This window comes from Mixophyes fleayi, chromosome 1 (genome assembly GCF_038048845.1).
Source record: "Mixophyes fleayi isolate aMixFle1 chromosome 1, aMixFle1.hap1, whole genome shotgun sequence".
Lineage (NCBI taxonomy): Eukaryota > Metazoa > Chordata > Amphibia > Anura > Limnodynastidae > Mixophyes > Mixophyes fleayi.
The window spans coordinates 56,376,738-56,394,276 of NC_134402.1; the positions used below are offsets into that span (position 1 = coordinate 56,376,738).

A 17,539-nucleotide genomic window follows, 5' to 3' on the forward strand; every position below is an offset into this window, starting at 1 on the left:
GAATTTAGACTAAGCTCCAGTGGGGCAGGGACTAATGTGAGTTCTCTGTACAGTACTGCAGAATTAGTGGCGCTATATAAATAGCCGATGATGATTTATGCGATTTCCTATCCCATTTTTCTACCACAAATGTATGCCCTTTACCCATATCAATGAAGCGTCCACCTCCCCCATTATTACAGAGCCCCAGTAGTTATTGTAGTCCTTCCCGTGTCTGTATAGAATTGCTTGGTGAAAGATTGAGGTCCCATAAACTGAAGAGAAAACTCAGGTAGAAGCACTGCGACTAGAGAGGTGAGACTGCTCAATATTGTGTTATTGTGTTATCAACATCCTTTAATTTATGTCGGAAAAGGGGTGCTGCATACACATAATAACAAGTATGTATGCAGCAGTGTAAGTATAGAAATAAATTTGAAAAAACTGAATGTACAACAATATTGCTTAATTGCATTTAGGGCCATAGGCTAACCTTACATTTTGAGAGCAACTGCATGTATGTAGATGATACTTTAAAGATACCTTGTGTAATTGTTATTTTCGTTTTATGCTATAAACATAGTACAGTAAACTGTACCTATTTACTTGAAAGATGGTACTGTGTATTTCAGATAATCTGCCTATCAGTCCATGAGCCTCTATATAAAGCACCTGTGGCAAAGAGGCTTATTTGTTACACCTTTCTTATAGGGAAATAGGTAAAAAAATTTCCTGGTCTGCTTTCAGCACATACACACACGTGTTGCACATGGGTGTAATTAATTTGCTGTTTGTAGTGCTGGAAAGGATCATAAAAACACTATTTGTATTTGTGGGTGGGGCTACTGATGGCAGTTAGTGGCCGGCTAGTAGTGAGGGAACAACTGTATAGCCAAACATAGGGTCGCGGAAGAATTGTGATGCTTTACTGGAAATGTCTGCTGTAACCAACACTGAAACTGTTTAAGCCATCCTGACAACTACCATTAACCAGTGAAATGGTTCAGCCAAGCTGTGTGAGACTCCATTGAATGCCGTGCTTTATCACACACTGTAACCATGTACCTACTGCTTTTTTGCTTATAAAACACAGTTGCATATTAAACTATGTACAAGGCACTACTACATTGCTATGGTTTGCAAGAATAATTCACATTTGTGTCATTCATACTAAAAGGGATGTCAGCCTGTGTGTATTAGACTGTGACAAATGACTTGCTTGAGTGACCAATCTCTTCCAGTTTAGTTATGCACTAGCAGTCATTAATGTGTTTCCTAGAAAATCAAATTATATTGAGCTTCCTCTGATAAATTAGCTTACAATGCTTGCTCATATAATCATATACTATTGCTCATTTATTAGCCTGAGCATAGAAACTTCATAAAAATGTCCATTGTTGTTTTTTCAATCATACTTCATTTAATAGATCCATAGTGAAACACTACCTGTTGCATATCTTCTTTTTTTAAAAAAAAAAACAGTGTACTAAGATTAACTGCAGAATAAAAAAAAAATGTATTCCAAGGACGAGCTTCTACACGTTCTGTATGACAACCAGGTTATCTGCCAACATAAGCGAGTTTGAAATCCAGAGAAATAAATCTATTTGGGCTATGCATTTTAGACCTGCTGACATTGGGCAACTTTCCATAGCAATAAAATATAGATCTTAAAAATGGTTCTCCACCTTTGGGGAACTTCTTAACCTAATTAGTGCCCCAATATAGCAGTCAATTGGGAGTCCATTTACCTTAAAGATTGCCCGTTCCCACCGAGAGTTCTAAAAACATACCAGTAGATTAATTGGCTGCTATTCAATTAACCTTAGTCTCTCTCGGCCTGTGTATGTTAGGGAATTTAGACTGTAAGATCCAATGGGGCAGGGTTAATGTGAGCTCTCTGTACAGAGCTGCGGAATTAGTGGTGCTATATAAATAGCTGCTGCTGATGATACAAACTCCAAATTTAGAATGCAAAAGTTATCTGTTATTGATTCATTGGTGGTCTATTGATAAGGCAGATTATTTTGATGTTCATTTATACAGAACACCTGTATTTGTAGGATGCTGACACCACTATGCCTTGTGGGTGTCTGTGGTTATCCTTTTAAAGTAACAGCGTGGGTGGAGAAGCTAATCCATCTGACTACTATATGGTCCCCCGATGCTGTATACCTTGATGAGAAGCCTCAATATTTTGAACCTCGTCCTAAAATCTGAATTTATAGTGTGCTCTGTATATAATGTGAATTAAAATTATATTTTGTTTTAAAAGGCCAACTTGTGGTTTCAAGAGTAATGGTAAAACATAGAATACATGATGTACACAGCAGATAGTCAGTGAAAAGCATGGAGCAAGGGATTCTGGTCTGATAATTTTGTACATCGACCCTGAGAGCTCATTCACACCTATCAAGAAATGATGAGTCTCTTTAGTGTATTTAATTTATTTTTAATACATTGGTTGACATGTTGCTAGAAATGTGCTGTGCCACAGAAGTGCAAAATGTATCATTATTTTAATTGTAAGATGCCACTAAGTATACTCTTTAGTGACTCCCTTGATATCTTTTCTCACTCATCAACAATGTCCTCTCAGTGATTCATTTCACTAACTTTCTTGCTATCACTTATCTGAACGATTCCAGCCAGAGCCAAATTAAGACTCCATGGGGCCGTACACAGCATAGTGGTTTCCCTCTCCACTTTTTGTCAAAAACTCCCCATAAAAATGGGTTAGGGCAGTGGTTCCCAAACTGTGCGCCTAGGCTCCCTAGGGTGCCTTAGAGATCTCACAGGGGTGCCTCGGCCATGCCAGTGGTAAGTAAGGCGAGGGACTACTTGGTAATTATTTTGGCTTAGGGGTGTCTTGAAAATTTTTTGGAGACCCTAAGGATGCCTTGAACTGAAAAAGTTTGGGATCCACTGGGTTAGGGTAATCCGAGCCCCTCAGATCCCAAATGACCCTAGGCAGGAACCTATGTTGCCTAATGGATAATCTGGCTATGACTACAGTCATCTGCTGTCATTGATTCTTCTCTTCGACTTTCAAGCTACCTTCTGTTTCTCAATGACTCCTCCAAAAGTCTTCTGTCACTGACTTTCCAGTTATATTCATTAACACAACTGTACCAAGATACAGCTCTTCACTTGTCTCAAAACATCTCCCAACGTTACACCTCCATTCTTCACAATAACTGCGTCTCTCATCCACTCATTACTTGCTCCCACTCCCGTTTACATGACTTCAAGCATTCTCTAAAAACCCACTTCTTCAGGCAAGCTTATCATAAACATCTCAACCTCCCCAGGATACCCTATCACCACCCTGTACACAGTTCACACAAGACAACAACCCTCTGACCAACATTGATGTGAGATTGCATCATATAGTCCACAAAGTACTTTTTATCTTTTGCAATTTTGCTGGACCAATATGCAATGTGTAGCACTTAACCTCATGTATCAAACTCCCATTGTACTATAGACTGTAAAGATTGTAAGCGGGTCCCTCTTACCTATCTATCTGTATTACCCTGTATTGTTTTATTACTGTGTTTGTTCCCAATTGTAAAGCGCAACAGAATTTGCTGGTGTTATATAAATGTTGATGATCCTGAGTCTTACTCCTCAATGTCTCTTCTCACTGACTTCCCAGCTATACCCTGACTCTCAGTCACTCATCTGCTGTCTCCTCACTGACTTGCCTGTTATATCCTCTCACTGACTACTCTGCTCTCTCCTCTCACTGACTCCTCAGCTGTTTCCTCTCACTGACTCCTCTGCTCTCTCCTCTCATTGACTCCTCTGAGCTCTCCTCTGCTGTCTCCTCTCATTGACTCTCACTGACTCCTCAGCTGTTTCCTCTCACTGACTCCTCTGCTGTCTCCTCTCATTGACTCCTCTGCTGTCTCCTCTCATTGACTCTCACTGACTCCTCTGCTGTTTCCTCTCACTGACTCCTCTGTTCTCTCCTCTGCTGTCTCCTCTCATTGACTCCTCAGCTGTTTCCTCTCACTAACTCCTCTGCTCTCTCCTCTCATTGACTACTCTGCTCTCTCCTCTGCTGTCTCCTCTCATTGACTCTCACTGACTCCTCAGCTGTCTCCTCTCACTGACTCCTCTGCTCTCCCCTCTGCTGTCTCCTCTCATTGACTCTCACTGACTCCTCTGCTGTCTCCTCTCATTGACTCCTCTGCTGTCTCCTCTCACTGACTACTCTGCTCTCTCCTCTCACTGACTCCTCAGCTGTTTCCTCTCACTGACTCCTCTGCTCTCTCCTCTGCTGTCTCTTCTCATTGACTTCTCTGCTGTTTCCTCTCATTGACTCCTCAGCTGTCTCCTCTCATTGACTCCTCTGCTGTCTCCTCTCATTGACTCTCACTGACTCCTCTGCTCTCTCCTCTCATTGACACTCACTGACTCCTCAGCTGTTTCCTCTCACTGACTCCTCTGCTCTCTCCTCTCATTGACTACTCTGCTCTCTCCTCTGCTGTCTCCTCTCATTGACTCCTCAGCTGTTTCCTCTCACTGACTCCTCTGCTCTCCCCTCTGCTGTCTCCTCTCATTGACTCTCACTGACTCCTCTGCTGTCTCCTCTCATTGACTCCTCTGCTGTCTCTTCTCACTGACTTCCTAGTTACCTCCTCTGGTCTCACTGACTCCTCTGTTGTAGTACACGGAAGCCAGCCTGGCCGAGCCCCCGACACGTAGCGAGTCACGTGACGCCATGACGTCCCACAGTGACAGCTCGTCCTTCCTAGTCCCCAGTGTGAGAGCAGAGGCTGTATATATACACAGACTGACATGGCCGGACAGGAGCTCACCTCCGCCGATACATCGCTGGACCAGGCTGCCGCGAACTGGCTTAAGTGGGACAAGGTGAGACGCCATGATACATACCTTCAATTACCCCCCACAAGTACTGGAGAACGCACTGTCCAGGAGAGCTGTCACCTTCTCTCCCTGTGCACCCATCCACAGTCTTCCCAATGAATGATTACTGACACTGTATAGATCAGGCTCTCTACACTGTACAGGTCAAGGTCTCTGTGTGACAGGAATTGTCAAAATCTCTGCTTCCTAGCATTACTGACTCACTTCACTAGCTCATATAATTAAATGGATCTAAAAACAAAATATAATTATATTGTCATAGTATTGTCATATAGTGTCACTGTCATAGTTACTTATTGCCTATATCCATATTTTCAAGCTATATATAAAATCCTTTGTTTATAGAGAGAGAAATAAATGCTGGGAGCACACGAACATGATAGTCTGTAAAGACCATTCATTTTGCATTTTATGGTAATCCTGTGAGAATATTATTATGTTTTCAATTATGGGTGATGATTGTATAGGGTTAAACCCTTCTCTGGAGCCTGTGTTTGCCTCCAGCATGGAATATATCTGTCAGTGGAGATCTTCCCAACAGGAAACATTTACAGAGATTTCTTACAGTGTATTACATAAGACATGGAGTACTTTTCTCCTAAAACACATTAATGATTGTTTAAATGAAGATACATGTAAAATACAGACATTTACACTATGAGATGATAAAGTAATCTTGACATCTGTTTTTTTTTTCTCTCAAAGTAGCCAGATCACACTACACTTGTTTTTTTAAAGTAATTCTTTTGGAGTAGTGCAATGAAACACTGTCATAACCAATTTCAGTATAAACACAATGGATAATCTATGCTGGTGTTAGAATAGTTTTTGACTTTTAAACTTCAGGTTTTTCATTTTCATAATTCTCTGTAAACTATTTTCTGCATCATTAGGATTATGAGCTCTTCCACTCACATCCCTCTCACCTATTTCATTTTATGTTATTACTTCTTATTCAACTGATCCCATATGGCAACAAGGTGGCACTATAGCAATAAAGCATAATAATGCTTTGTGTGTCCAGTAAAATTGTCAAGATTTAATCCTGCTCGTATAATGTTGATAACTTACTTGCCACAATGTGGCAGGAAATAATTACAAAATCTGCCGATACATAAGTGTCAACATCCTGGTAAACTGTGCTGTGTTCTGCTGCAGGAAAGATATCAGTGAATTTTGGAGGAAGGAGGAGCTTGGATATACTGGCATGTGATTGGTTCGATGCTATGGCCATTGAATGAATGCAAGTTACTTACAGAGACATAGGGGTATATTTACTAAACTGTAGGTTGGAAAAAGTGGAGATGTTGCCTATAGCAACAGATCAGATTCTAGATGTCATTTTGTAGAGTGCACTAAATAAATGATAACTAGAGTCTGATTGGTTGCTATATGCAACATCTCCACTTTTTCAAACCCACAGTTTAGTATATCTAGCCAGTAGTTGAGATTACTTCATTATATTAATTGTAAATGTTAAAGTACACAGCATGGTATTTAGTGCAAATAAAATACAATGTAAAATATATTTTCTTATGTGTAATCTTATATTTTTTAACAAATGTACTTACGTTTTCTATAAACTAAATTCCTTGGTTTTTCTCTGCAGAATCCAAAGACCTCTGCATTGGTCAAGCAGCTGGTGTCTGACGGGAAGAAAGGAGAGTTGGAGAAATGTTTTGGGTCCAGGATGGAGTTTGGAACGGCTGGACTGCGAGCAGCAATGGGCCCTGGTGTCTCTCGGATGAATGACCTGACCATTATCCAGACCACTCAGGTATCGCCTTGTCCTTTTTATACAAGGATTGGGCTTCTTTGTATAAGCTGGGTATATTTTAGTGATAGCTCAGGACATAATAGGAAGGTAAATATTTCCTGGCTTACGAACTAGAATTAAATGCCGTCCAAATGTTTCATGTGTAGAAATTCACATATTGCCACATTCAACATGCTTCTCCTCTCAGGCCAGTCTGTATATCTGGTGCAATGCTTAAGGTAAATCACCCACATGGGCCTCTGCTATGACTTCCTATGAAATGCTTTTAATCTTGCTGCTGCATATCAAATATATTAAGAAAAATTTACAGATTTAGCAGACACATTGATCTTGTATCCGATGGTAATTATGTAAAATGGTGATCAAAATGTAGCAAATTGCAAAATAGATGTCACTAACATTTAAATGAAGCCTATATTGAATTAGTGATAGAGACAATAGGTTGTTTGATAACCTATTAGTGTCGTCTGACCCTCATAACTTCGTAAGCAATTTAGCCCCTTTTGTCATTTGAATTTGCAATGTCAAATGTTTGGGTCTTATGACTAATTCTCACATTACTGCTGAACCCGCTTTTAAAATTTGCATTTGTTTTTCTAACCATGTAGAGAATTCCATATTGAATCGTGCTGATTCTCTTATCTCCTCTTACAGGGTTTGTAATGCTGACCCTCTGCTAGAGCCTTCTAATATATCCTGTGATAAACTAAATTTAGATTTTTTTTTTCAACTATCTTCATTACTATCATGTGAATTTGTTAATTGGGAGGAAATGATTGTAATATCCTGAGTTAATCATATTTACCGTAGGCTGCGGTGATACTAGAATATAGTTTCATCACACTCTGTAATAGAAGGCAGCTGATGTAATAATTAGATTTTGACACTGTGGCCAGTGTGTGTATTTGTGTCTTCAGTTTAACATGCTCAGGAGTAGGACAAGGGGTTATTACAGAATTAAAAATGAAATACTTGACTTGTCTCCAAACATAGTTTATATTTCCTACAAGAATATCCTCTTTGGAACATCATATTATATTACAGTTTTTACATTGCCTGTAAAGCTTGTATACCTCCATTTCAGTTAGACTCCAGGGGCTAGATTTACTAAGCTGCGGGTTTGAAAATGTAGGGATGTTGCCTATAGCAACCAATCAGATTCTAGCTTTCATTTATTTAGTACCTTCTACAAAATGACAGCTAGAATCTGATTGGTTGCTATAGACAACATCCCCACTTTTTCAAACCCGCAGCTTAGTAAATCTAGCCCCAGGATGTCTGTAGTGGAAAGAGGAAGGTATTAGGAGATGTATGCAGAATTCAGGAGTTAGTCAAGTCTAGGAGCTAGATGAAACTTTTTCTTTTCTATATTCATTTGGGGGTAGTTTTTCACCATGAAAAGAATATCTAGGGATAAATTGCATAAATTAGCTAAAACTAATTGGAAATAAAGAAATAGTAAGAGATAAAGGTTATAACCAAGTCAAAACACATATCAATGGAAAACAGAGCTTTGGCGTGCTACACATTGAAAATCAAAAGTTACTTGAAAGGTACTATGCAGACAGGATCTCATCTTGTATATTTGTCATGCTGCAAATGGTAGCGTAATGTAAATAAAGAAAGGTATAGTATTGGGATATATGACAGTATATGATAGCAAGAAACCATTATACCAATTCCCATACTAATCGATCCTATACAATTATTTGTGCCAAGTAATCCGTGACCAGGGGATTTGGATACACTGAGGAGTCCCCCGCACAAGATTACTGCCACTGAAATAGAACAGGTTCGTTCCATAGGATAGTGCACACATACACAAATCTTAGTGCAGTACCCAGTGTAATATGTTTCAAGCAATGGTAATACTGAGGGTACTCACAATGTATGAAGGTACAACATCAGTATCAGGGGTGGACTACATTAAACTCACCATTTCATCAGGACAGTGATAGCAGTAATAATAAAATGCCATGCTTAAAGTATCAGCAAGGATTGGGTTGGCATTTTATTAATTAGCTAATTATTCAATTTATCAATGCATATTCTCTAGTGTGTATATGTTTATTAAATCATGTTTTAATTTAAAAATATATAGAACCATCTGTATAAAAACTAACAAGTATGAAAATTAATATATTAATTAAAATGACATCCAAGACCATTCAATTAAAGACGTTTTCCTAGGTAATTGTTAAATTATGACTGAGCTGCTGCTTCCCCTTATTAGAACCCCAGTAACCGCACACTGATACAGGGGTCCTCTATTGCTGTAGTACAGCACCAGCAACCAATAAGAAGCCACAGGCACGGAGCTTGCAGCTTCCAATTGGTCCTCCCGCTCACACCTGTTTAAAGCAGCCCTATAGGGGCTTTACTACTGAAACCGAGAGGCCCAACGTGTATTTCCCAGGATCCACAAAGGTAAAGAGCAGCTCAGTGATAATTTCATTTAACCAGGAATGCAGCTTTAATACTAGTAAAAATGATCTCTTCAACTGTTTTACACTGAAATTATTTCATGTTGATGCTAATTTGCACTGTATAGGCACCATTGTGAGTTTTTTAAAAATGTGTTGCATGGTTAGTGCGGCCCCCCTTCACCCCCGTTACGAGTAGTGTGTTGTCTTAGTTACAGTATGGGAAAAGTGTCTTTTTTATGAACATATTGTGCCTGGAGTTCAATAACTTTTGCATTAGTCTAAGAATGCTATAACATGGCACTTTATTAGGTGTAATAAATGTGCTGCAGAAAGTAGTAGTTGTCATAAAAATATCTGGAATATCTTACTGGAATAACCAGTGTGTGGCAACCTCTTGTGGGTAAATGTATGAAGTTCCGATTTTTTTCAACTCACCGCTATACAGTGAGTTTGCAGTGAAAGTTTAAAGAGGCAGTTGCTTCAAAAGGCAAAACAATGCCTTTAAAGCCATTGCCACTTTAAATTTTCATTGCAAACTCGCCCAATACCGGCGAGTTGAAAAAATGGGACGTTCATACATTTACCCTTTGGAGTATAATAAAGTGATTCTTCCCTTCTAGAGTCAGTACGATTTTCTGCCATAACAGAAGAGTTTTTTACCTCTCTGTGCTCAGTAACTGGCCTACAGAGCACTGACCTTTATGACCTACATGTATTTAGCCAAAGGAGGATACAATGTACGTGTGTATGTATACACACAGGTAATGCTTGTGTAAAGAGGCTGCATTTGTCTTCTAGGGGTTCTGCAGATACCTGGAGAAGAATATCGGTGATCTGAAGGACAGAGGTGTCGTCATTGGCTATGATGCCCGAGCTCACCCGGCGAGTGGAGGTAGCAGTAAGAGGTAAGTGAGATCTTTCAGTTAATCTTTTATGTGGGATTGTTACAACCATAACCAAAAGAACAGGGTAAAAACAGGTAATTTATCGATGACTTCCTGTTGATCTGGCAAAGCATGCTGGGAGTTGTAGCTTGACCACTGCAGGAGAGCCATGCTGCATACTCTGATGTTTTAGTAATACATATAGCAACTAACAAGCATAATCATAATAAATGTAATGCAAATGATCTAACCATGGAAAATGTCTGCTTATATTTGTTTTATTAGCACCCATCTTCCACCTAAAGAACCAGGATATTGTATATGTATACATAATTTATGTTAAACTATCTTTTTGTGAATTTCTTGTTTCTGTTAGTCTGTATCTGTCTACTGATTTTAATATGTGATTCTGAAATACTTTTTTATATAGTTCACTAGGATGAAAATAATCATTTTCATGATCTTAGCACTATATCCAGCTCACTGTTATCATTACTGTATCAGCCATATATCTGAGATTCCCCAGAAGATTCCCTTTAATTGTACAGTTGGGAGCAGTTGGTGTTTAGTATCAATGATTCTTTTGGCCTACATAGCAGGGAACATTCTATATATATTATATCATTTAGGACCAACTTTTCGCTGTGTTGTCAAATGTTTTTAGAAGGAACTAACCACATGTTATTTACTATGAGTATGACCATTCACCAAGGTAAAAGTTTACGGTGTACCTTACATGGCACGGTGCGGCGCCATCATATATACATGAGAATACAGTCACATCAGCAAGTGCCTCTTCCGGCAGGGATGTTACTGGTCCCTTATAAATAAACTACGTTCTCATGAATATTTCTTCATTCTTTAAAATTGCTGCCTCCAAATGTTTTCCGGTGACAATTACTCTGGAACGCAGTCTCGGGACACTTGTAGGGTGTTACATGCAAAATTACAATATGCAAAAACTAAGGGCTGCTGGTTCAGCCACAATGTCACATTTGTGAAAAACTTCTAATACCCCATACACACTGCCTAAAAGACTCAGGTTTTTGCCCCCAGGTCCTGGGGCATCTACACGGGTCGGATGACCCGGGAATTAAACCCGGCTCTTTTGCAGTGTTATTCCCGGGTCCGACCTGGGTAGTCACCAGTGTGAACGGTGACACGGTTGAAAACGGGTGAACCCGGGTCTCATCTGAACACCATTGAAAAGTAAAAAATAAAGCTCCTCTTGTGATGTTGCCATGGAGACCTGGGCAGAACCGTATTCAATGTGAACATGGTCTACTCGGGTACTTGCCTGGGTGTCCTGCACTGTCCCCCGATATACCCCGGGATATTGCTGGGGTGACAATCTGAAAGTGGTATAAATGTAACTTTGATTGGATCACATTTTCTATCTCCAGATTTGCACGTCTTGCAGCCACAACCTTTATCAGTCAAGGTATCCCGGTCTACCTGTTCTCCAACATCACACCAACACCTTTCGTGGTGAGTACCACAGTTAGGTCATTTGTTAGAACTGTCATTAATCCTTTTGTAAGAAAACCAGTTACTATTGGCCGCTCATAGTGTGTGTTCAGGGCCGATGTTGTAGCTTGTCTTACTGCAGACAAAATGTACATTTATAAAATGTTTTAGATTTAGGTGTTCTCATATTACTGTGATATGCACTAGTGCAGCAGACCTGGCAGTACGATGCAAAAATGACATTGCTCCCAAATTACTCAGCAATACATTGAAAACAATAATAAATAGCCTGTTGCAGGGGTCTAATGGCAAATTGTATCAGGCTGCTCTTTATTAATATCCTATGTGGCGGGTGGTTCATTATCAAAGCTTTGACTTCACTGTAGCAGTCCGTAGGCTATAAATCATATAGCACCCTGTGCTCAGGATAAACTACCCAGCTGCCAGAAGCTGAAATGAGCTACAGTACACAGACCGGAGACTAGTTATTACATCCCACAGCACAGAGTGTTCATTCATGTATACCACTGATTCAGCCATAGCAGTGAAATAAGAGCTTCTATTCTTCGGCATCTTCCACTCCACCTTATATTATTAGTACTGGTCCTGCTATTACAGTGGGATGTGTTAACGTTTGTACCTGGGCTCTGCATTGCTTCCAGCTATATTTGTTTACTGCTGGTCCTATTATTGTATGGGGCCCAGCACAGATTGCTGTAATAATATCACGCTTGACCAAATCGCAGTGCATTGCAAGCCATCATGTTATTAAACGTCAGCATGGCCTTTTAATAAATGATCAGTTCAGATGCCGGCCTGTAGTTTACATTTAGCGGTGACATATGATGCTGTTAATTCACATTTTAATAAGTGGACGCGTTAGTTTGCTCTTTTACAATAGCATTACATAGCTGAATGGTTAACATGCAAATGTGCTGTAACCAAACGAAGACAAATGAATATTGGTTATTACTCTGGATTGAGTAATGGCTCTAAGTGCTCTAACCAGATGCAGTGGATGACACAATGATAGACTACATATCTTTAGATAATTAGACATCGCCTACAGACAGATGAGATACAATTGTGCAGGTGACCCAATGCTTACGCCTATTTGTTGTCCCGGGTTCCAGGGGAATTTATAGTCTTTATGGCAAAGTCTACAGAATTAGCTTCATACACTGTGTTTAATCAGAGTACTCTTATTTTTTAAGTATTTAAAATTTCAGGAATGAAACTGTGTAAATAGTAATTGTATTCTTTTGTTTCCTAGCCCTATGCCGTGACACATCTTAACCTGTGTGCCGGGATTATGGTTACTGCCTCGCACAATCCAAAGCAAGACAATGGATACAAGGTATGGACTACACACCCAATAAAGTCCTAGCAGCCGCTTCCCTGTCTAGATATTGCCAGCTGTTCACAATATCACAGTAGCCAAGTTTCCTTTGCAGCTCTCCCATATTGCATAATGTATTAGGATACCTGCAGTGTCTTCTGGGCCATGTAGATGGTTATGTTGCTTTAGCTAATATTTCAGAATATTTCACATTATCATATTTCTTGTTTGTCTGTTAAACCAGACATATCCCCAGCAAAACAGGAGCACTAAGTTATCTATATATAATTCTAAACACTAAATGTGATTTATAACAGACCCCTTGTTTACTCTTCCACATCTATTTCCGATGTCTGCCTGACCTGTACAACAGCAGGGATAGAGCAAGAGTCAGCCAGGGTCCTCACACTACTTAATGTAATAATGTATTAATCATCATCATCACCATTTATTTATATAGCACCACTAATTCCGCAGTGCTGTACAGAGAACTCACATCAGTCCCTGTCCCATTGGGGCTTACAGTCTAAATTCCCTTACATACACACAGACAGATGAGGGTCAATTTGTTAGCAGCCAATTAACCTACCAGTATGTTTTTGGAGTGTGGGAGGAAACCGGAGCACCCGGAGGAAACCCACACAAACACGGGGAGAACATACGAACTCCACACAGATAAGGCCATGGTGGGGAATCAAACTCATGACCCCAGTGCTGTAAGGCAGAAGTGCTAACCACTAAGCCACCGTGCTGCCATAACCAATAATCAAAATTTTCCCTTTTATTGTATTTTAAGGACCGCTAAACCTAAACCAAAAGTTACCTTGTATAAAAGAACTACTAATAACATTAACAAATATATATGTAAAAGTTTTAGGGACTTCTACAAGCTGAAGATATTTAGACTAAAGCTGTGATCACAGATGGAGGTATTTTTCCAGCACAGAACAGACTCCTGCCAGTAATCTTGTCGGGCAGGGTTTTTTTATCTGAATTAGCGGATAACGGGCCAATAATCACGAGAATAACTATCAAATGTGTTAAGGTCAGGGCACTGCTGCTGCAGTCATCTGTTGCTGGCCCACAACCATATACATAAAGTACAGAAAAAATAAGTAGATGTGACACTTTGTAGCTCACAATGTAGCTCTATTAGCACACTTGTTACTGTTACAGTAGTCAGTTACCTGACGTAAGACCTCATGTCAGAAACATGTTGTAACAGTGACGAGTGTGTTAATACATTGACACTGTGTCTCCTCTATGTCTTTGTTCTGGAATTTTATTTTAGGTTTAGAGGTTCTTATTCAAGGTCTTGCTTTCTTCTCACTGTCAGGACAGAATACGTCAGTAATTTTTAAATAAAACATAATTTTCTCTTTCATCCAGTCTGGGGGACACTGCTTACCATGGGTTGTGGAGGGGAGCTCAGGAGTTGGCACCTAGCTAGTTAACTTTAGCACTGCTGACAGGCCCCTCCCCTCTACAATCCCCCTGCCTCTTCTTCTTCCTGTCAGTTTTTTCTAGGTGCCCAAAGGAGTTGGGCAAGTTTTAGAAACGGCTAGTTTTTTCTTTTATTTATCTTTTAATAACTTACATTTTCTTTACTTTTTAGATTAGTTCGTTTAGGGCAGAGCTGGGAGTGTGTTCTATTATAGAGAGCACACTCCCAGAAAGGATGCAGCACTGACCGGGCTCTGTCAGAGGGAGCAGACTGCTCTCAATGGCAGAGCATTAACGGTCACATTACAGAGTGACAAGTCTCCGGACCGCTGTCACTCTTGGAGGCTCCCCCGATAACCGGCGCTGCCATTAAAGGCATAGAGCGCCGCTTATCGGAATACCTCGCCGGCGGCCATGATGACGTCATCGGCCCGCGGAGAGGTGCGCAGGAAGAAGGAGAGAGAGAGAGCGGGGGCCATACCAAGATCCCCCTCAGGAATATAGGAGGGGGCATCGGGGTATATTTCGCTGCAGGAGACCTCTTCTAAGGGGTCTCCATAACTCTGCCAGAAAGATAAGTTCCTTTTAAGAAAAACAAAAAACGGAGAGACAGAAGGCTGCAGAGGGGGAACTATCACAGAGCTCCCCTGCTCTTCAGCACAAGTGGTACAGTCTGGTCTTCTGGCGCCAAAGAAGCCCGGGAAGGAACTTATCTTGGAGGGAGCAGGCACTAGGACTTCTCCCCTGTGTGGCCCGTTTGGCTAAGTACCAAAAAACCTTTAACCATTTAGAAACTGTATTTTGTGGTTGGAGGAGGGAGGCTAGTAAGGATTATTGTATTCTCTTACTTGCATAAATATTACACTGTCTGTTACACACATACAAGTACAACTTTTATTATAGATTAGTTAGTTACTTGTTGCTTGCTATGTCTCTCTCAATATATCTTTATCTAGTGTGTTTGGTGTGCTTTTCCTTATAAAATGTCAGATAAGGAAAAAGGAACTATTGCTAACTATTTTACATGTTCTAGATGTCATGTTAAATTAACTTGTGGGCAGAAGTACCCGTTCGCTCTCTGCTCTGACTGTGAAGGAGGGGTCCCCTCTGCGCAAACCCCGCTTAGTCAGACCCCACTGACGGAGGAACCGGCCTGGGTGGTCTCCCTGACACAGTCGGTTTCCTCTTTAGCACAGATTATCTCTTAATCTACTCAGTTGCTATCTAGTGTGGCAGCCTCTGCAGCTAATATTGCTATTACACCTTTGGGCCTCCTTGCTGCCACAGGTTCTATTGAAACTGCTATAGCAGGACCTTCCTCTTTGCTACGGACCAGCCCCCTGTTCCCACAGAACCGGCATGGTCCGCAGCATTTATAAAGGGTTTGGATAAACTAAACCAGTTACTCGAATCCCCAGAAATTCCCCCTGCTAAAAGAAAGCGTCTTAGATCCGCTAATCCTCTTATGGTCCTTTCAGATTCTGAGGGTTTTTCAGAAGAGGAAGGGGAAACAAATTTTGATCCTGACCAGGTTCAACCTTTGGAACAGGAAGAGAACCCTAAAAGTCAGTTTATTGATGATTTGGTTTTAGCGGTAAGACAGGTATTGGACCTCCCAGAACCAGAGGATCCTAGTCCTAGAGACAGAAGTCTTTTTAATAAGGCCAAAAGGAAGGTTATCTGGTTTCACCCTTCTGTAGAACTCAGATATATTGCAGAGGGAGCCTGGAAACAGCCTGATAAATGTCCTCTGTTCCCAGGAGGTTCTCTTCCCTGTATCCATTGCAGGAGGAGGACGTGGCTCGCTGGGAGGGAATCCCTAAAGTGGATATTCCAGTAGCCCGTTTGGCCCGATACACTCTCCTACCAGTCCGGGGCTCAGCAACTCTGCAGGATGCCACTGACCGCAGAGTGGAATCTTAGCTAAAATCTATATTTGTAGCAGCGGGTTCTTCCTTTAGACCCACATTTGCTTCAGCTTGGGTTGCTAGAGCCATGGAACCATGGGCAGATCAACTGGCAGAGGCTTTGCAGGACTCTGATTTACTTACCCTAGCTTCACATTTGAAAGAGGCATCGGGGTACCTTATGAGGCGGCCCAGCGTCTGTGTCCTCCTCTATTCAAGCTGCATCTATTTCAGCAAGAAGAACGTTATGGCTGAAATCCTGGGAGGGAGATTCGGAATCAAAAAAGTCAGTTGAAACCATTCCTTTTTCAGCAGCAGGTTTGTTCGGCCCAGAATTGGATACTATGATTTCCCAGGTAACAGGGCGCAAAAGCACTTCTTTGCCGGTATTCTCAAGTAGGGGACGAGCCCCACGGTTCAGCTCCTTTCGTCAGCCCTTTCGGGGGACCTCCTTGCCAAGGGGGCAGTCATTTAGAGGTAGACAACTGAATGCTCGAGGCCTCTCGGTCAGAGGCAGGTCCTCGGTTGCGGCTAGGCGTCAGGCCTCCAAGTCTACCACTCTATTCCCCTGGGTGTGGCGACAGTGAGGGGACGTCTGTCGCTTTCAGGAACAGTGGGCAGCGTCATCCCAAGACCCTTGGATTCGGGGCATTATATCAAGGGATAGACCTACTGGGTCCGGTACCACATCGTTTTTTTTTTTTTTTTGTAACCCTGCTTCCCCGAGATCCACAAAGAAGACAGGCAATACAGGCCTGTGTCGCCTCTCTTCTTTTGCAAAAAGTAATTTGCAGGGTCCCAGACAACCAGAAAGGGAAGGGATTTTATTCAAATATTTTTCTGGTAAAGAAACCGGATGGGTCCTTTCGACCCATTCTAAACTTAAAAAAACCTCAATGTGCACTTACGAGTAGACAATTTTCGGATGGAGTCCCTGAGGTCGGTGATAAACGACTTAGAGAAATATCAGTTTATGGCCTCCATAGACATGGAGCGATCATCAGTCTCTAATAAGATTCACAGTGGGGACCTCCCACTATCCGTTTCAGGCTCTTCCCTTCGGCCTCTCCACAGCTCCGAGGGAGATCATGTCGGTGATGGCAGCGTGTCTTCACTTAAAGAAGGTTCAGGTCGTGCCTCATTTGGACGATCTGCTCATCAAATCCTCCTCAGAGATTTGCTTACGTCAGCACCTATCCCTCACAATATCGGTTCTCGAGAGCCATGGGTGGCTGATAAACTTAAAGAAATCCCAGGTGGTCCCGTGCCAACGCATGGTCTTCCTAGGACTCATCATGGACACCAGCCAACAAAAGGTGTTCCTGCCGGTGGAAAAGATCACTTCTATTCAGAGTATAACCTCTCAGGTCTTGTCCTCTCCCAGTCCCTCAGTTCATTTGTGCATGCAGCTGCTGGGAAAG

At 41.3% G+C, this 17,539-nt stretch overlaps 1 protein-coding gene across 1 annotated transcript in view; it reads left to right on the forward strand.

Moving 5' to 3' along the window:
• Positions 1–4,649: 4,649 nt before the first annotated feature.
• Positions 4,650–17,539, forward strand: part of PGM2 (phosphoglucomutase 2) — a 39,746-nt gene continuing 26,856 nt past the window's right edge. Inside the window, exons 1-5 of the mRNA XM_075194778.1 lie at positions 4,650–4,860; positions 6,485–6,652; positions 9,877–9,983; positions 11,366–11,450; positions 12,703–12,786. Coding sequence (XP_075050879.1) covers positions 4,786–4,860; positions 6,485–6,652; positions 9,877–9,983; positions 11,366–11,450; positions 12,703–12,786 — 519 coding nt within the window. The 5' untranslated portion in view covers positions 4,650–4,785. The remainder of the gene's footprint in view (positions 4,861–6,484; positions 6,653–9,876; positions 9,984–11,365; positions 11,451–12,702; positions 12,787–17,539) is intronic.